Genomic DNA, 20,047 nt, shown 5'->3' on the forward strand with positions numbered 1-20,047 from the left:
TTTAGCTTTGTTTTCCATCGTTGCAAACAGCCCATTTTACTGCGAAAGTATAATTTTAATCCCTCTTTTCAAAAGAAACAGGAATTAATGTACATAAGTTCGTTACTGGTAAAAAAGACATTTCTGTCTTGCAAATTGAACTCCAACTTTTTCAGCCATCATTGTCTCAGACCGTGCTTAAACTAGGAGGAAAATCGTACGGAAAATGTGTCCATTGAAAACACGATGATAAATGCCGCATCTGTATATATTTCAGATGATGAGAGCAGAACTCCTCCCCGGCATCATTTTGGCCGATACATATCGCTCGTGTGGATGAGTGAATGTGTGTGTGTGTGTATTCACCATTGATTTCCCACCCATTGCCAGCATCACCAACACCATCAGTCGCCAATTCAATGAGACCACCACCTTGACTGACTTCCATCACCCGCTACACCAGGATCAGCTCTCCAATGTCTTCATAGATGTCTTCTTTGGACATGTTGCAGAGAGCAGAGTCTCAGGTGTAGCCAATGGAGTCTGTTAACGTTTCTTCAATTGAAGTTTTGACCGTTATCCCGAAAGATGGCCATAAATTCATTGGGAGGAATCAGCGATGCACGGAGAAGATATGGGAATAAGAAACCAACTTACTGGGCCGACCAGGAGGTGTGCAAGAAAAAGTCGCCAAAAGGCCCTTCCCGTAAGTAATTCTGAGAAACAAACACCGTGAGCCACACCTGTCCCACTATTATGAATCGGAACACAGGGTCAATGTTCCTCCTAAAATGTTCCATGCATAATAAAATCAGCCTTTAAGCCATTATTGCCCTTAGGAGTGAAATCCCTGAAGTAGTACTTGTTCATTACAGATGGGCTGAAAAGGAATGTATCGGACAAGAACCATAAGCCGCCGTTGCCAATCGCATTGGAAGGGTCTCTGCCGAAGCTGTTTCCCCCTCCTCCTCTTCCAGCTTGTCTTGAACGTTCTCCTGCTCCTCCAAATCATCATCATCATCCTCATGCCAACCAAACGAAAGACCATCTGTGCCGGGTTGTTATCCGCTCACCAAATCCCCCGAGTCCAATTCAGACTGGAAGTCGTCGTTGGGGATCGCCGAGCAGGCTGCATGAGAAAAAACAATATTGCCATGTGAAACTTAGTCAAAGAAAATCTTCTCCAGTGCATGAACGTCTCGCTCCAAGTTCAAGTCAAGATTCAAGTACCGGAAGTGCTACCTTCTCCAGGGCTTCTCCTGGAGAAATACAAAGTTGTCTCCGTGGTCGTGGTGCCATCCACCTGGGAAGAAATTTGAGTGACGATGATGACGATGGAAATGATGAAGATGAGGTGGTAGTCAGTGGACAACATAACTCAAGACGAGTGATCTCCGGGAATTATGTGACAGTGGTGAAGATTGAAGATTCGCCAACGGGAGTTTCGCGGGTGAAGCAATCACGATATCATCGCAATTGTGTGCCTGATCCGCCTTGGATCAAACCAGAACGACCTTCAAGGCCGCGTGAACATCGGGTCAAGTCAGTGATTAAGAGCTTTGAAACCGAGGAACAGAAGCCAGTTCAAGTGATCCCGAAGAAAACCTCAGACAATTGGGTAAGGTTGATTTTTGGTTCGATGGTGCATTGGAGATTGAGATTGGGATTGAGAATGATTCATACAAGAAGGTTCGAAATTTATGTTTGCTGAGCAGTGAAAATGTTATGCAAAGCTTGGCTTTGGCGTCTTAATTAATCACATATAGTGTATGTAGAGTGCTTTTTTTGGCTTCACTTACTCAAAGCGCCATTGAAGAGGTTAATCGCTCTGTAGGTGAAAAAGTGACATTTTATTCTTATTTAATGTTTCAATCCTTTTTTCTTCCTGCCGTTAAGCACAACCTGACATTAATTAGAAATTGTGACACCAAGGGTTTTATCTAAATCTGTTCAATATTTGGGCATTTCTCGTTGAAAAATGCGGAAGAAAATGAAAAGAGGCAAATAGCATTGAAACCCCTTTTTGGGTTTAAACTCTCATTTGCTAGATTTCACCACCACTACTTTTCATAACTGTTGTAAAATTTAAAAAAATGTAACAAAAAGGCAAATACAATCCAAAATTCAAATGGTAAGGTACAATAGCTGGAAATGAAGCTCAACAAATGGAAAAAATATGTCTGAAATGAGCAATCTCAATTTTCATAAAAAGATGCTAAATAGAAATAAGTACGTAAAGTGACGGCTGGATTATTTTACGCTTCTGTCTCCATTTTACAATGGGGAGCAAAAATGGATTTAAATAGAATTGGTTATTCTGACAGAACACACATGTTAGGTTTCAGATTTTAAAATTTTCCTCAAGTCCCTATGAATTTCTTTTCTTTTTAACATCTTTTGCCTTTGCTTGAATTCAATTTGATATAAGTCGAAAGTTTTGAATCAAAGCATAATTGAATCGTGCAAAATATGCACACTCTTCTTCCGCAAGAAGTGCATTTTCGCCAATCCAAGTCCAATCAGCAAAGCCATGTGGCTGTCATATTTCCCTTGCTCGTCATTATGCAAATAAAACGATTTTTCGACCCATCCTCCAATCAATCAATGCACTGCAATCTAACGGACCTTATCAACGAAATCAGAGGGGATTTTTTTTCATTTTGATTTGAGGGAGGGTGAGGTGGACAAATTTCTCGAATCTGCGTGGTCACGCCAGAACTGGCTCCTTTCAAAAATGAATCATGATCAAGCAGATTATAATTAAAGTCGTAGCACACATTGCAATTCATTACCCCTCCGAAGCTGAGCTTGGGCCGACAAAATGCAGGCCTCGCTTCATATCTATTCCCAAAAGAATTTATCATCTGAACCAACCGGAATAATTTGCAATCCCGTTTGTTACAGATTCCACAGAGAAGTTCCACAGTTGAGGAAGATGTTATTCTCTACCGTCTTCCAAGTCAAAAACTCGGACTAGGACTCAAATTTGAAGGTAGGTTTGATATGCTCGTGATAACTGTTTTAGCTTGAATATTAGATTATTATAATTTTTGCAGGAGGCTCAAAACCTGAGGAACACGTACAACACCTTTACATTCAAAATTGTGCTCAGGAAGGACCGAGTCATCGAGTTCGATGTACTTGGGGACGACTCGAGATTGGAGATGAAATCTTGTGCATTGCTGGAAAACTTGTCCGTCGAATGACTCGAACTCAATGTGTTAAAGCATTGAAAGGTGAGAAAATAATTGAAATATTTGATTGAAGGGAGAAAAGTTGGTGAAATGGCGCTTCTTTAATTTCTCAAGTCACGAAACCTTTAATCAAAATTGGTACGGAGCTCGGAGGAAAGTTGAATTTTGGAAATGTTCAGCGAGACTTTGAAAGCATAATATATTTCAAAGATTTGGTGCTGTTCGAAGGGCAGTAACACAATTCCAATAGTCCTTTTCATTATCCTCTCTCTCGTCTCGTTGCGGACAATCAAACGAAGAAACACGAGATACCCTCTAAGATGCCTGACTTTACCAAGATATTTTTCTCCAAACAACTTATTGCTTAACTATTCTAACACAATAAATGACCCTTCTGAGAGACCTTTCAAATCCTTAGAGGGTATAATTACGAACACTTTTGACATCCAAAAAACACAGATTAAGGCCTCCATCGAAAATGACCAGCCACAAACTGAGAGTAAGGTGGTTCAGGAGGTCCGGTCGAATCCGAAAGGTTTTTTCTCTCATGCGAACTCTAAGAGAAAGATGAAACACCCTGTTGGGCCTTTTTAGTTGATGGGGAAGCCAGTAGCATGGCAGAGGTTATGGCTAACATGCTTGGATATCAGTTCTACAATGTGTTTTCAACCCCACTGAGTTCAGAAGCAACAGCTTCTTGTTTCTAATGACGAGACTGTTAAGATTGATGTAGTTAGTCAAATTAAGCAATTTGATGATCTCATAATTACAGATCAAGATGCTTTAGCGGCCATCAGGAACTTGAGGCTTTCAAGTTATCCTGGTCCTGATGGCGTGACATCTCAGTTTCTGATGGGATGCTCACTGGTTCTTGCTCCTGTTTTCTAGTACTTGATGCGTTGCATCTTGTATCAGGGCAAGTTTCAACCTTCACTAAAATTAGCTCACGTTGTTGTTCCAATTTTTCGCTCCTCAATAACTATAGGCCGATTTTTCTCACTTTAGATATTGCGAAGGTGTTTGAGAAGATCATGAAGTTCAAACTTGTTGAATTTCTTGATATTCATGAAGTCCTTCCTCCTAGCCAGCATGGGTTCCGAGCACATTTTAGCACAGTTACCCAACTGATTGAGCATTTAGAGCAGGTCATTGAGGGACTGGAAAGGCACAAGTCAGTAGGTGCTGTCTATCTTGATTTTGCCAAGGATTTTGATAAAGTAGATCATGGCCTTCTGTTGAATAGACTTCATGAGATTAGGATCCAAGGCAAGGTTTTCAATTGGATAAGAAGCTTCATTCATGATAGGAAGCAAGTTGTTAAGGTTGAAGGGTCGCTTAGTCACATACATGATGTCAAGTCAGGTGTTCCCCAGGGTTCCATCTTAGGGCCCCTCCTTTTTATAATATTTGTTGCCCCGCTTCAAAAGCTTAGTATTACTGCCAGTCTCTCGTCTTATGCTGAGGATACAAAGTTAGTTTCTGGTAGGAATGGCCAAGATTCAAGTAGCCTTGCAAAGGACCTATAAATAATCTATTCTTGGGTTACTAAGAGTAAAATGGCCCTGAACGGCATGAAATTCCGCTCAATGACCTTCGCGTCAACTCCTCTGAATACTCCACTTGTAGATAATGGAGGCAAAGATATTGGTAGACCTCCAAAATGATGGAAAGTTCGATAAGCATATCCAGTTGATGGTGGGTAAAGCTTTTCAAATGTGTGGTTGGATATATCGCACGTTTAAGTCCAGAGACAGCATCATGATGCTAACTCTGTACAAGTCGCTTGTTCAGCCACATTTTGAATATGCCTCATCCATTTGGGCTCTAATGATTTCAGCAGGTTTGCAAAAGGTCAAACAAGTCCAAAGATGTTTCACTAGGAACATCACAGGATTGAGAGAGCTCTCATATTGGGAGAGACTAAAAAAGTTGGGACTGTACAGTGTTCAGAGAAGGTACAGAAGGTATTTGATACTGTACACCTTCAAACTTTAAAGCATCCATGAGCTTTGTCCCAACCCAGGATTTAGGGTCAATTCTAGTGACCGTAGAGGCTTAATGTGCGTTTTGAGAGCACCTTCAAGTCTTCGAGAATCCAGGCTAGTTCGAACAATGAAGTCCACATCTCTTCTTTCTCGGGCTCCTTCATTGTTTAATTTGCTTCCCTCTAATATTCGAAGGGAATACGTAGGCCTTGTTGATCCGGTTGCATCTTTCAAACTAGACTTGGACAAATTTTTAGATAGCATTCCAGATCAACCCTACGTTCAAGGACTAGCTAAAGATTGAAAGGTAATGAATAGACGAATTGTAACTTATCATTTTAATAGTACTAAGGATCACATTCCCTGTAGCGGTTAGAAAAGCCCGTGAAAAAAACGAAGACAAAAAACCTTTATGTTGTTTGGTCTTTTGATTAGGAAATGCATTAGAAAAAGCATATTGAGGTTCTTTTTTTGATATATTTGTGTCAACACAACTTGGCATTAACTCTTCAAGTTTGCTAGCCTTTTGAAATAATAAGGTGGAACAGCTATGTGACACAACTCTTTGACCAAAACAACTCTTTGACCAAGTCAAAATTAGAAAACAGGCTGTAAGGTACTGGCATTTGAGACCAAATTGCACATCTATTATTATATTCATAATCACCTATTTTTTAACTCTAGACTTTCTTCTACATAATACAGAAACTTTCGATATTTTCATTTAAAGCAAGATAACTCAACATTTGGTAATAAATCACGATTTCTTTATTTCTTTTCAATCGCTTTTTCATAATGAATGACAGTATCCCATGTGACTTGGGAAGCTGAAATATCGTTATCACACAGCGGTCTAGCTTCGCCAAATACCATGTCCAATCCTCCTGTTAAAAGTATCCTTGACTTAGCATACCAGCGACGTTTCAACATCACCATTTTTTATTAAATGGTGCTAAAAAGCTAAAAGTAAGTCTCGCAATAGTGATACTTTTGATGTTAGTGCCAAAAACTTGTGAAACTGTGTTTTTCCTAGTACTATTTGATTGGAAACGTTAATTGCCAAAGTGTTGTCGTGTTGTCAATCATACAGTATGGGGACGTTGAGGCAAGCTCTGGCAGGTTCGTTAGTTTACTGGTACCAGAGTCAGTGATGCAACTTTGGGGTTTCAAGCCTGTTTTTGAGAAGCTGACCCTTTTGCTTTGTTTTGTTTGTTACGAAGTCAGATGGCAGGTCTCTCGCTCAGCCTACTATTTTGAATGATGGGTGTCCCAATTGAGGGATATTCCCGCTTCGTTGTCACGGCCCAACATTAATTATTACCTTACCCTCGGGAATGACGGCAGGTTCGCCCATTTATGCTGTTAAAGCAACAACTTATGTTGTAATTAAATACCGCAAAGAAGAACCTTGAACTCGGCCTCCCTGGGATCGAAACAGGATTCGCAAATTGAAAAGCGGTTGCTCTAGAGGGCTCTAGGTTGCTCTACAGATACGGCACCCAAGTAAGCCCAAGCCGATTCTTGTTTCACATTGCCATATGAGGAAAGGTCAGCTTCGTTAAAACTANAAAGCAACAACTTATGTTGTAATTAAATACCGCAAAGAAGACCTTGAACTCGGCCTCCCTGGGATCGAAACAGGATTCGCAAATTGAAAAGCGGTTGCTCTACAGATACGGCACCCAAGTAGGCCCAAGCCGATTCTTGTTTCACATTGCCATATGAGGAAAGGTCAGCTTCGTTAAAACTAGTTGGCAACGCCAATTTTGCATCACTGGCATTGGCAGGCACGTTTGTTTCCTGGTATCAGAGCTTGCCTTAATGTCCGAATACAACTTCGTGTAACTATTTATTGTATCACAATGCTTGGGCGATAACTTGTTCATTTAATAATCTCTTGATAAAGTCAGGCAATTTAAAGCATATTTTTTAACTTCTACGGTTGTTTGTCCGCACCTAGACAAAACAGAGGGCGCTTCCTCCGCTCAATGAAAAGGGCTATATCGTCACTGAAGGAGCTGTTAAAGTTAAAAAACGAATGCGATTTTAGTAGTTTTGGTTTTTCGTCAAAATTGCAAAAAAAGTAGTACCTTAAAAGGTAAGCTGTTTTCGAGACATTAGAGTTGGGGTAACTACGTAGCTTCCAACATAAAAGTGTTAGATGTATCTATGATTATTGATTAATTATGATTAACAAATAGTTTTTGAGAAACGTTGTATTTGTAATTGTGTTCACTGCCTTTTTGTAGTCATTGATGGCTTTCTTGATGAGACAAGTTTTAAAGGTCAAGCCTCCAGTTTCTATGGTAATTACCATTAAAACGTTAACAAATTGTTTCTTTTTACATCATGGAAGTGACACGTAAAATATATGCACCTCTTCCTCATCAATGATTTGCTTGTCTATAAATTCCCTTTAATCTTCCTTTAAGTAACTAAGAAAATTGACAACAAGATATCTGTTTTCAGAGTCCCCAGTATCTGTGAAAATGAGAATCAAACACTATTTCTCTAAAGGGTCTGGAGATTTATCCTCAGAAAGTCACACTCTTCCCCGAATCAAAAGAAGATCCTATGAAATCCAAACCCATAACAATTCTTTGGACTTGGTATGACTTTCATTTCCCACAAGAATCACAACGCGTTCTATCCTTCAAGTGAACTCGTTCTTCCAGCAAACATCTTCTAGCATGGAGAAAGATCTTGCCTCGACCATTGAGTCCAATTCCATGTCAGAAACCAATCTTATCACCATCGATCCGAAATCTTCCGAACCAATCAGTTTCCAAAGGAGGTTGGTACCGCCCACTCCTCCACCCCGTCGAATTATGCCACAGATTCCATCCCAAGCTTTCCGCAGTCAGAGCGTTCCAAGCTTAATGAGGAGGAACCCTTTGCCCAAGCCCCCAAGATTGGAAAACGCAGAATTGCCCAAAATCTGTTCCCCAAAGGAGCTAATTTCTCAAGGTTTGATATTGTTATGGTAACTAATGAATCATATTCAAGATGTCTATAATCCACCAAGTTACACTTTACAGAATTGCCAACCATATCCCGGCCTATCAATTCGAGGTTTACTAAAGATGCTCCCATGAAAAGTACTCGTGTTCTCATCGAGCGCTCCCGATCTTCCCGTGAAGTAAGATTCCGTTCCAATTGTTCCACTTTGCCGAAAAAGCGAAGTTTGTACATCAAGTCATCGGAACGAAGGCCGAAAAGTGAAGACCGGATTCATTCTCAAACCTTGCCCCGATCCCATAAGATTGGAACCAAAAAGGACCCGTCGACCGAGAAAGAGAGTCTGGTAGACGATGCTGATGAAGAGAGTGTCCAAGATGAAGGTCAAGGCCATTATGATGTCCCTAGAGCTCTGTTCCCTATCCGTTCGGTGATAAGCGTACAAGAGATCTTGGACTTGCGACGAACCTGTGGCGTTTTGAATACTCCTAAGGTAAAAAGAAGTCAAACATATTTTAGCCTTGAAGCTAGGGAGTGTGTAATTATTTAATGATATGCTTTACTGTTGCTTGAACAATCAACTTATTATCGAAAATGTTTGGATTCGCTGTTACCCTTGATTATCTCCAAACCATGGCATATTTGTTGGGAATTATACTTTAGGACAAAGGAATTCAATTACTGTGAGCACGATCCAAATTGTAAATTTCTGTTAATTAAGCATTTATTAAGCATTTCAAACAGATTTTGTTAAAAAATTAAACGTTTTGACGTGTTCAAAAAATTTCGATTTTGAGTAATTAATTTATCTCTACGGTATGAAAAGTCAGTCAATTGCTGATTACTAGCAGCTTGAAACCTTGGATTGAATTGATTACATAAAAGCTTTTTCTTTATGTTCTAGGCCGAGGTTTACATGAACCTTTCGGATGAGGATGAGGAGGAAGATCAAGATCTTGAAGATGACAGTGACCATGAACAATCCTGGAGTGAGTCCACGTCGTCATACTCAACGTGTTCAAGCGAAAACAGTGTGACCTCCAAGCGATCACGCATGTTGATCCCTTTGGAGAAGATGAAACGGACCATCAAGGAAGCCCCCAATGCTTCCTTGGTCAAGCCAGACTTTCATTTAGGAGCTCAGCTCACTCATAGTGAGGCCAAATCTGGAGAGGAAGATCCAATCTACGCGAGCCTTCTTGAATTTGCTGACAATCTTGGCTCTTCTCTGGAAGAAGCCAGTGCAGTGGGTGATTCATTGGACATTGCCAAGGTCCTGGATCCATTTGAACAATTGGAACGGGAATGGTTGAAAGACATTGAGCCTGAGATAGTGATCAAACCTCCCGCTTCGTTTGTCAACGTTGAAAGTGCCCTCAGTGACCTGGGAATTGACTTGGAACCAAACGAATCAGCTGATGAGCAACCAAGGTAAATTGGAACAAAAGCATTGATTTCCTTAGTATTTATCATAGTAACCTTTATATAGTATAAGAATATCTCTGGTGGTTAGTGTTTACAAATATGGAAGCGGATTGGTTCTCTTCTGAAGGAATTTGATTGCAGGTCATAATTAGTGCTCTCTTTCGGATTAGTATGGGTTCGTGATCAGGGTTGGTTCTTGCTCCTTCTCCATCATTGACAAGCACATCGACAGCTGGATGTGACTGGATAAGGGATCTTGTACCATTTACATTTTTGGCGCAAGTTGTTGGAGCCCTTGCCCTTGTTTTTGGATCCGCTTCTTCGTCGACAGTGCCATCGGAGGATATGAACAGTCTTCACATCCCCAGGCACGCATTTCATGCCATAAGGCCAGGAACATCCCAAGGGAGTACCTTCGGATGAAGAGTCTACCTCTTGGTCGTTAGTAGAGCCACTACATTGGCCTTTCTTGATCCATCGGGGCCAGAAATACTCGCCCAGGTCTTCCCATCTGTAGGTGATGGGACAAGAGCTTTTCTTCACGAGCCATTGTTCAAAGGCTGAGATCATGGAGCTCTTCAGCTTGGGATCCAGGTCTTCCGCCTCGTCGTGTTGGAACTCTTCGAGGTTTGAGATGTCGTTGAGCTCCTCTTCCAGGTTCAGACTAGTCACTTGCTTCACCAATTGGGCCATTTGGGTTTCACTCATTTCCACCGAGAGTAACTGTGATGGGATCTCCATACTCATCCAAGCAGGATCAAAGTCGGGTCCCATTTTCCTCAGGAGTCTGGCGGGCTTGAGGTTCTTCCGTTTGGGCTTCTTCTTGAAATGCTCTTGGAACTCGAGGGGAACCACGTGCTCCGCTAAAGTGATGGCTCTTTGGAGCGGCAGCTTGGTTTCTCTCTCACCTTCCACGGTGAATCTGGAGCTTTGAGATTGGAGCTCATGTCTCAGCAGTTCCTCATTGAAAGGTATGGCTTTCACCTCAACCACTACCAGCCAACTTGCCAAAGTCACAAGAGCCCAAATCGCGTTGGACATGATGTGTGGTTATGTGTGGATATGCTGATAATAATGATGATGACGGCAATGTTCCTGTCGTCGTGGATGAATGTGTCCGCCGTCCACTTTGAGGGTCTGGAGTCGACTGATGGCTTTCTTGCGCTATCTCCATGTCATATATCCTCTTTCTCAATTTGACAATGAGGAGACTCTGAAAAAGTGCGACTTCTTGTCGTCTTTTGGTGTTTGGGCGCCTCTCTGGTGGTGGTTGCGCCTACTTCTCCTCCATTGGTTTTTGCCTTTTCGACAATATTTCTTTTGCGAGTGAACGAATCACTACACACACCATGGGCGAAGAGGTGCTCGAGGTACTCGTGGTTGGAGCACTCTAGTGGTTCTATAGTTTAGAGACACGGGGGGAGCGGCGACCCTCTGACGAGACAAGGCGTCCGCCTTCTACCCATTTCAACGGCGTCAAACCCCATGATGACAATGAGAAGAGTATCATCCACCGCGAAGACGACATCTCCTATTAAAGGAAGGGAACCAAAAATCAAGACGAAGGAGAAAAGATGAAAAGAAGTGTTGATTAGACTCTCGAGATGATCTCCCAAGCTCAACCAACCCCCTCTCTCTGTATCCTCTATCTCTATCTCACTTGTCCCTCCACCCTCTGAACGACCAATTCGGAAACCGCAAGTGTCGCCTAGATTCCGCCAGTCCGCCTTGGCCGTACAGCAGACCAATTCGGAAACCGCAAGTGTCGCCTAGATTCCGCCAGTGACACACATTAATTTCCCCTTGGAGAACATAGATTTGATCGGGCAAACCTACATTTGTTGATCATCCTCGGAGAGGACAGCCAGTTCAGAAGGTGCTTATGGAATGCTGGCTCCTCTATTTCGCCTCTGAGGAGTGCATGCCAGACTTGAACCTTGAAATCTCCATATAAATAGGAGGCAACGAGAAGGTTGAGTCTGTCATTTCTGATGTTATTCCCTTGTGATTGGAAGAAGTCACCGCTAACTTAGGGTCAATAGTGGGTATTCTATTCCATACAACCACTCGTTCTGGCGGCGGGAGCCCACAGAGAAGCACTACAATAGTAGTAGAACTAGTAGTAGTAGTAATGGCTGTTGGAGTTGTTGGAGTAGTGCTCACAGAAAATGGAGGAAAGATAGATAGAGTGTTTAGCTTTGCGTCTCGTCTGAAGGGCGCCGCCGAGATCGAGCTCTAAGAAGATGATCATCCCACAGCTGGTTAGAATTATTATTATTACCATTTCTACTGTACTCTAGGACTTGAACAGCGAGTCAACCAGCCGACCAACCTCTTTTGTCTCACTTGTCTCTTTAGATCAGAAAAAGGTCCTCTCTACTTCTGTCTGTGTTTCCTGAAGGCAAACATTGATATCAGACAGTCCAATCTGTCATCGCCTCATTAAATGGCAAATCGTCTGCCAATCATCAAGTAGACCTTTCTCTTTTGACTGACCGCTGCCATCCTGAATCCGAGCCCTTCATTGAGTTAGATCCAACTTTTAGTCATATGACATGGTTTTCTACTACCTTACAGTTATATTGCAACGCTTCGAAAGAGTCAATAAAAAGTCGTTTGGTGGTAGTAATAGTCTCTCACAATTAGGCACTTGTCGAGGGGTCTCTTGCGTCGCGTCTAGTGGGCGCCTCTTAATTTAAGGTCTTTTGGGGGAATAATGTCATCCATGGGGCTCCACAGGGTACCAAACAATCGCCTTGATTCCATATTCAACGCACGCACGCACGCATCAAGCGCGGTCAACTGTCTGAATGAAACGAGAGAATCGAGTGGATCGCAGACAATGTTGATATCATGGCACCATTATACAAACTATTATTGATAATGTAGATAAGGTGGAGCTCTTGGTCTTGGCTGTCTTGGGTGACGAGTTTAGTGGAAGAAGAAGAATGAATGATTTGATTTATAGCATGGTGGAAGGCCATTTGTCATGCATGCTGTTATGCGAGTGTTCTGGTGGCAATCATGCTGAGCTCTTGGCGCTTTCCTGCAGATTTTCTGTCGCCTCTCTCGATGATCAAAATCATTCAGTTCGATCATAAGCCAACCAACCTAGGTATCATTCTAGGATGAGAGACAAGAAGCAAGAAAATTTCAGATATATTTCATCTACGTCATTCAAAAGTGTCAGTTCTAATTTTTTTTTATGCAGTGCCATCACTCATTAGGAGGGTATTTCTGTTTCACACACCTTTGTCTCAAACTATGTTCAGAATTGTTTTTTAATCCCTAGTATTCCGTTGTATGACTTGCTCGGAACATTTTGCAACTGGTTGAAATATCAATCTTCTAAATTTTTTGTAAATGGTTTCCATTCTTGCTCTATCTTACAGCTGTTTGGTTTTCAGTTATGTATTCATGGACAATATATTTTAGAAGTGGTTTCTTGAAGAGCTGATGGAGCCGTTATTCTTCTAAGAGTCCTTGATTATTCTTCATAATATTTTACTGAACAAGTTTTGGAGCAATCATCGCCTTAGATTTGTAATCTCTTATCGAACTTTCTGCCGAGGTACTGATTTGCTGATGAAGTTGGAAGTTTGACAAAATTATTGGATCAAGTGTACCCATACATTATGTACAATGTTTATTTTGATGAAATTCCCAGGTCACTTACCTTTCATCCTAAACGATGAAAACGATATCTAGACATTAATGGTTCCTAAATGTCGTTCACCCTGGATGCAGGTCGAAACTTTTGCTTTGAATTAGGAATCGATAAGTTGCAAAACTAAAGGTCCGTACAAATCAAAATAGAATCATACCTTAACGACCGATTTTGACAAAGTCAGTTTAGGAGACGAAACAAGTCTCTAAATTCAATTTGAAGTAAGCGCTTCAATTAAAACATTAAAAAGAGAGTCAAAGGCAAATGGAACAATAGATGTGTCAAGGTGGAACAAGTTCCCGCAACACGGTAAGAAAGCATGAGAAATATTTAAGATTTGTGCACAAGAACATTTCCTACTTATTAAAACAGTACGGCATGCGCATTACACAATATGAAGAGGTTGGCTTAAGAGATGTTATTGATTAGATGTATACAATAAGTTGGAGCACCAAAAGAGATAATCATGCCAAGTCGGCAAATTATACGATATGTACGATACGCAAGGATTCAAACCCTGAACCAATCACCCTTCTTTGATGTGTTTGGTGTCTTTTTTCCGAACATATTTGAATTACCTTGCCTCCAAGGCTGCGCCTCGGTTCTTATGTACTTTCCATGGGGCGAACTCTTCATAGTTCCTCAAGTGTGGTTTCGATTGGATTGTGGGTGAAAAGTGGCGCCAATGGCTTCATAGGGGGTAAACACACAAGTATCCAAATATCTCAGTCAGTCTGCAAACTGATCAAGATGGTGGAGTCGCCACCACTCTCCCGTTTTTGCTCAAGTCCGCCTTATCACAGAGGACTTGGGGAGGTACATCACTATGGAAATTCGGATCGCACCTTTTTCGAGCGAATATAATAGGGATTACTGATAACAGAGATGACCTCATTGGTGGTTCAGAATCGAGACCACAGGTGAGGATTCAAACAGGATGAAGGTGTGGAAAACTTCAGTGAGATGCGCTTGACGGTTCAAGCTCGACAATTGGAGATGAAAATGCTAGCTTTAGGAATATATTGATTTGGTTGGATTGATAATATCTATAGGGGTCTTTACTTCTTGCTGCGAAGGATTTCTAGTCACATTTGATGTTGATATTAGATGAACGTAAAAAATTATCTACTCTATTTTATTTATTATGTACTTCAATTCCACTCAGAATACTTGTTGGGGCGTATATACAGTATGGGAGCATTTATAGAGGTAAGATAAATGGATGAGATTTTTTTTTTGCGGACTTCCTTAGCGTTACCGGGATTGGAATCCCAGCAGTTCAAGACGAGAAGATTATTCATTTTACGTGACTTTTATTTATATATAAGTATTATAAGTATATTGATCAGATATAAGAGCTAAACAAAATACAAGAGGTAGAGAATGATAGATAAATAACGCTCATGGAAGTAATAAGATTGTAGAAATTCATAATAGACAAGTAGAAACAAAACTTGGGACCACTTCTGAGGTTTATGTGCTACATTTCGGCTATTGTTACCTTCCTGAAGGCGTGTTTAATTTTTTATAAATTATTTACATTGCGGCGATCATAAGCTAGATTGTCCCTAAAAGGGATCACTCTCAATGCAAAAAAGTCAGATTGTTGGACCAAATCAAAACTCATCTTTAGCGAAGCGGATCCACGGTGAACGAAGTAGTAGAGTTAATGAATGCAAAATGTTCTTCTAGCCAAGAAGAACGGTAATGTAAAACCCAAGGTTGTTCCATGAAGTTCTTCAGTTACACATTCGCCCAGATATGCTTTGAATTGTCCGTTGAAAATCTGATGAGACATTTTAACCCCCGTCCCTCGGGAAATATGTGTTTCAAACGAACATTGAGGTTCAGTAACAAAGGTGATGGATATATTTGCGGGCTCCTGTCATAATAACAATAGAACACGGCACACTTTCGAGCAACATGAGAAATCTCACCCAATCAAGCAATCAAGACATTAGCAATGGGGTGCCAACTCAATTGGGCAACTTCATCGCTGACAACTAAGACTAATTTCCTGATGTCTTGTTTTGACAGACTCCATTCGTACTACAGCTATTGTATATACTGGTACTGTTCACAGTTCATGAGGACTTCTCAATTCACTGGACGAGTCATGAAATTCCAAACAAATCGAAATATTGGAGGTGAAGGACTGGAAAAATATCTTCTCCAACAGGACAAGCTTTAAAAACGAGATAAATGTTAAGTAAGAAATAACACTTTCATTTGAAAATTATCGAAACTTGGCATTTTTGAACATTTTCCAAGAAGCTTTCAAATAAAACATAAAATGTCAAGCTAAATTCCTCCAATTAGTTCTTATCAGATTTTTTTATAAACAGTGTTGCAATGCTCCTTAATTTATGACTCATTGACCAAGTAAAACCAATTGCATCATAAAGGAGCTCTCTTTTTCTGCATTATTGGATCAATACAAAATATTGTTGTAACTTAAGTTGAATTTCCAAAAGTCATAATCTCAACTTATTGAAATATGTCCTCGTGTTCTCAAGGGTCAAAATTTCTGATGCTGTACTATAGGTTTTTTATTGTTGCGAATTATCTATTCAGGAGGACAGTCGGAACGCATAGTTGAAATGACGGAAACCAAATTAGTTGCACATCCAAGCCCAGAAACATGTTGCCGTCCACAATTTGACTTTTTCAGTATGCATTTCCTCCCCAAAGCTTCAGAGGTCCATGTTCGTTCTCTCGAGAGACAAATTGGGGGATTATCATGTTGGTAGACGGATTAAGCTGTTGTCCCTTTCGAGCTTCCAAAAAGTTATTGGTGAAGATTCAGGGCCGCCGTTTTAAGTGCACTGAACAGGGTTTATCATAGCTTCATGAGAGGACCTGTTCATGGGCGAGGTCTTCATCTTGGATATTGGAGATCAAGCTATTTCACTATTTAAAACTACATTTTTGTTCATGAGAGAGAGGAGAGGCTTCAGCTGACCATTCAGTGGAAAGATACAAATAATCTGGAATTTTGTGAGGCGTTGGTTAAAGTTTAGAATAAGACTGTTAGTTATAAACCCAATGCGAACACTAGCTATTATTGAAAACCGTTGCAAGATTATGATAAAAAAATGGTTTTTCCTTGACAATTTCCGCCGTTCCATTAGACCGGTAAAGTTTTGCCTTCTAGACATTTTTTGCATTCCGAAGTCCTACGATTTTTTTCGATGGCAACTTTGGGTGGCTATTTTTCAATCGATGGTAACTTACATTTTGAAGTGGATTTGTTCGTTCTCTGCTGACGAACAATATCGTTAAATCGAATTCGGCTATATGAACGAGCGTACATGCAAGTGATGAGAAGGTTATGACTTCGTTATTCTCTTTTTTTATCTTTGTCTTTTGTCAAATTGCTTGATTGTTCAGTAATCCCTAAGGGCTGTTTTCCATCATGCCACATTGAATAATCAGCACAATAGCTTACAGTTGAATTAGATCATGAAGATGTGTCTCTTTGGAACACAACAGGTATCTAAAAGTTGTCACCTCCTGCAAATGTTCGCCCTACTTCGCTTATTTTCTTCAGACGAAATTACTCTACAAATCATCAATCCTAGAGTATGAAACATTTCGATTCACGAATAATTATTCACGTGTAACGTGACTCTATTTTCTTAAGCGGCATGGTTGAGTAAATAATTCATCATTTTGGCAAAAGGAACGTGAACAAGAATTCGTTATTTTTATAGAGAAAAGACAAATGCTTTGTGTTTGCGTTTTTGTGTTTGCTCCGGTTATAGTTTCGTCACCATTACAGTTATACAATGCATTGAACCAAAATAGGGCATTTAAAGACATGCAAATGCATTTTTCTTCACGATTTATGGTTCATTTGTGTCATATTGTTTTTATGCATTTTAAGCCTGTTTCCTCTTGTATTGTTTTAAGTAAGACATCAGCCCTCTTTCAACATGTCATCGAATATTAAACATCCTTTGATTTTACGCCTATTCATTTTTGTTTTCGTCCTTTTCTTTTGCATATTATTTGTTGCTTATTCTGTTGTTTTAAGATCAAAACTTGTTGCGCAATTTGCATTTTTTTCCACTGTTTGCAAATAATGTTGCATTATGTGTTTGTGTTGATTTTTTGCAGATTTCATTCCATTTTTTGGGTGCGTCTGACTTACACACCAATTTTAGTTTTGTCAATATGGTGAAGGTGAAATTTTAGGCTGAAAAATTGATGCCCTCTCATGACATTTTCATTTCTTTTCTAGGGAAGAGGAAGAGTTCTCCGAAGAGTTTAGTCTCATCAGATCAGGTAACTCCACGGCACTTATAGAACTTCTTTCACGCAACCTCCGATCTTTCTTGTGAGATTCTAACAGGGATTACATTACCTCTATGGCTTACCGCACACTTCTAGAGATATGAACTGCAAACAGAAGCAAATATTTCTTTTTTTCCAAATAACCCTATGATACGACCACAAGATCTTGTACAATAGATGAATTTGGGCAAATTTGAGCCCCAAAGTATGCTTTGGGAACTCAGGAGATGTGCCCGAAGTTTTGTCAAGTTGTAAACACTAAATAAAAGTCGAATTTTTTAGCAAGCTCTTGGTCAGCTACATAAGCTTTTGACAACATCACTTTGAAACGAACAACTTTACAAGGAAATAAAACAAAAATTACATTTCACATCCGTGTAGGTTCGTAAGAGAGGCATTGTCGAATATTCACAAGAAGTTTACTTATGTCACAAATTACAAATTCTAAAAATCACCATGTCAAAAAGTATGACTGAATGTCATCCTCATTCAATCAATTATCAATAAATGGTTGGTGCAACTTAAATGATTACTGTTTGCATACGACATACTTTAGATAAATCGCTTGAAAACCTCCCAGTAGATGCTTCATGGAGCTTCTCTCCTCAATTAAAACAATGAATATTCAGATAAGAACACATTTCAGCTTTTAGAATTCCTGTTGTAATCCGCATATTATATTTCTCTCAATTGTCTTGGGCTCAAGTGTTTCATTCTTGAGCGAAATTGTTTCATGTCACTTGATAATACATAAGCCATTCGGGACATGTTCAATTTAGAGTCTTCTGACAAGATGATTGTACGCTTCAAAGAGTGGGTATGACGAGAATAGCAGTGTGATGATCCTAATTTGCCTATCATTCCTATCTGAGAACAGCCAAACAAGAATAATGACATCACCCATAAAAATCGAAGCCAATTTCAAGCCTTTCCATATTTAATCTCTCTGTTATGTAATGGCCTCTCAAATGGGACAATGAGGTGTCAATGGCCAACGACAGGCCATTTACCAATCCTAAGGCTTTTCAGACCACTTACGAGTGTCCATGTTGTTCATGGATATTGAGTTCAGAGTTGGGCCCATCAAATTTATTTACATGGCACTTCACAAAGCCTGATCTTCAAGCTTCTGACTCCTGATTTGCTTCGTAGGCCTGTTGTTTCTATTTGGTAATTTAAGTTCAATCTATGTATTTGTATTCGCCGAAGAGGCCGCAACATATTTGACCTAAACATAACTTTTGAAATGTGTATGCCTAATCTTTTCTCCATTTCAAATAATTTGGTGACCCTGCGGAGTAATCTATATCTTTTTGCCACAGGCTCTGACAATTTACGTTACAAGTTCATTTAGAGCATCAACAGATTTATCATCTTTTCTTCCCAAATATATGGCTAACGTGAGTTTATGGTCGGTTTTGTCAGCTTATCTTCGATTTCAAAGTGTGCCCAACTATAATCTATTTGAAATAAAAATCCGATAATACCCAATCCGAAAGTTTGCTACATTTTTCTTTCCACTCGGAAAGCAAATAGAAGTGGAGGTAGCTTTTGGCGTAGCAAAATTAAGTATATAGATCCTCTTTCCCCCCCTGAATCTAACTCAAGTTCCTGCTCTTTGAGGTACTTAGTTTCATATACGACTGAACGCATTTTTAGAGAGGGTCGGCATTGTTTCAAGAGATTGTTATTTGGGTATTGTTCTCTAGGAATGGCTCCTTTGCGTTGTGCCCATTTAAGGATTTCGGAACGATCTCGACGCCTGTTGATTCAAGCCCAAGATTCGGGGCAAGTACGTAAGCAACTCAAGGACTACGAAAACGCTGGACATCGTTGTCCAACTTGATAACATCAGGGGACTTCTTTCTCCCAGTCCTAGCGATCTATAGATTAGCTTTTGTCATGACAAAGTGGATTTGGCAACATGCTTAAAAGATGCTGAGAACTGAATTCAAGGTGATCCAAACAATGAGGATTGATTGCAACGCACGGACAATCTTTCAAATGACATTGGTCAAATCATTAGAACCTTGAATACTCCCTCGTACAACACAAAAAGAAAACGAAATTACCAATATTCAAAATTTATGGTCCCATTTTCCTTCAAATTTCAATAAGGCTGGTTCAAAAACATGCTTGAGAAAAGATACTTGCACTGGCTTTGACCTCCTCTATACTTTGACCGCGAAATCCTGGCCCCACTCAAGAATTAAGTCAATTAGGCTTTTTTACCTTAAATTTTATCTCGAAAAATGCGGATAAGTTTACTCTAAAATCAAAGTGTTTAGTCATAGACAAAGCACATGATCGCAACTCTGCCCGTTTTTTCTTGGCTTTATGCAGAAAGAACATTTCATCTTCAACTGAAAATATCAATCATAGATATGGTTCGTCTCAACACACTAAATATAGGGTAGTCAATAGTGATGGGGTCAAATCAAATTTCAAACTCAAGGTTGCCAGAAAACTTGGAAAGTGAAAGCACCAGCCGATTACGTCGTAACGTAAACAGTTTTTGTTATTGTCGCTACCTTTGTTACAAT

The 20,047-nt window shown here is 40.1% G+C and overlaps 2 protein-coding genes across 2 annotated transcripts in view; one reads left to right on the top strand and one right to left on the bottom strand.

Annotated features, from left to right (window-relative positions):
* The first annotated feature begins 513 nt into the window (after positions 1-513).
* LOC131879738 (mucin-2-like) overlaps positions 514-20,047 on the top strand; it is a 42,443-nt gene continuing 22,909 nt past the window's right edge. The window contains exons 1-9 of the mRNA XM_059226134.1: positions 514-685; positions 855-1,597; positions 2,884-2,971; positions 3,036-3,215; positions 7,628-7,767; positions 7,834-8,125; positions 8,197-8,609; positions 9,021-9,547; positions 17,452-17,495. Coding sequence (XP_059082117.1) covers positions 568-685; positions 855-1,597; positions 2,884-2,971; positions 3,036-3,215; positions 7,628-7,767; positions 7,834-8,125; positions 8,197-8,609; positions 9,021-9,547; positions 17,452-17,495 — 2,545 coding nt within the window. The 5' untranslated portion in view covers positions 514-567. The remainder of the gene's footprint in view (positions 686-854; positions 1,598-2,883; positions 2,972-3,035; positions 3,216-7,627; positions 7,768-7,833; positions 8,126-8,196; positions 8,610-9,020; positions 9,548-17,451; positions 17,496-20,047) is intronic.
* Positions 9,567-11,543, bottom strand: LOC131879742 (noggin-like). The gene is made up of 2 exons (XM_059226147.1): positions 11,378-11,543; positions 9,567-11,072 (listed from the first exon to the last, which is right to left on the bottom strand). The coding sequence occupies exon 2, from the start codon at positions 10,580-10,582 to the stop codon at positions 9,752-9,754; it is 831 nt and encodes a 276-aa protein (XP_059082130.1). The 5' UTR covers positions 10,583-11,072; positions 11,378-11,543; the 3' UTR covers positions 9,567-9,751.

This window comes from Tigriopus californicus, chromosome 4 (genome assembly GCF_007210705.1).
Source record: "Tigriopus californicus strain San Diego chromosome 4, Tcal_SD_v2.1, whole genome shotgun sequence".
Classification (NCBI taxonomy): domain Eukaryota; kingdom Metazoa; phylum Arthropoda; class Copepoda; order Harpacticoida; family Harpacticidae; genus Tigriopus; species Tigriopus californicus.

Coding starts and splice junctions, on each gene's coding strand:
- LOC131879742 (XM_059226147.1), bottom strand. CDS start 10,582: ATGTCCAACGCGATTTGGGCTCTTGTGACTTTGGCAAGTTGGCTGGTA.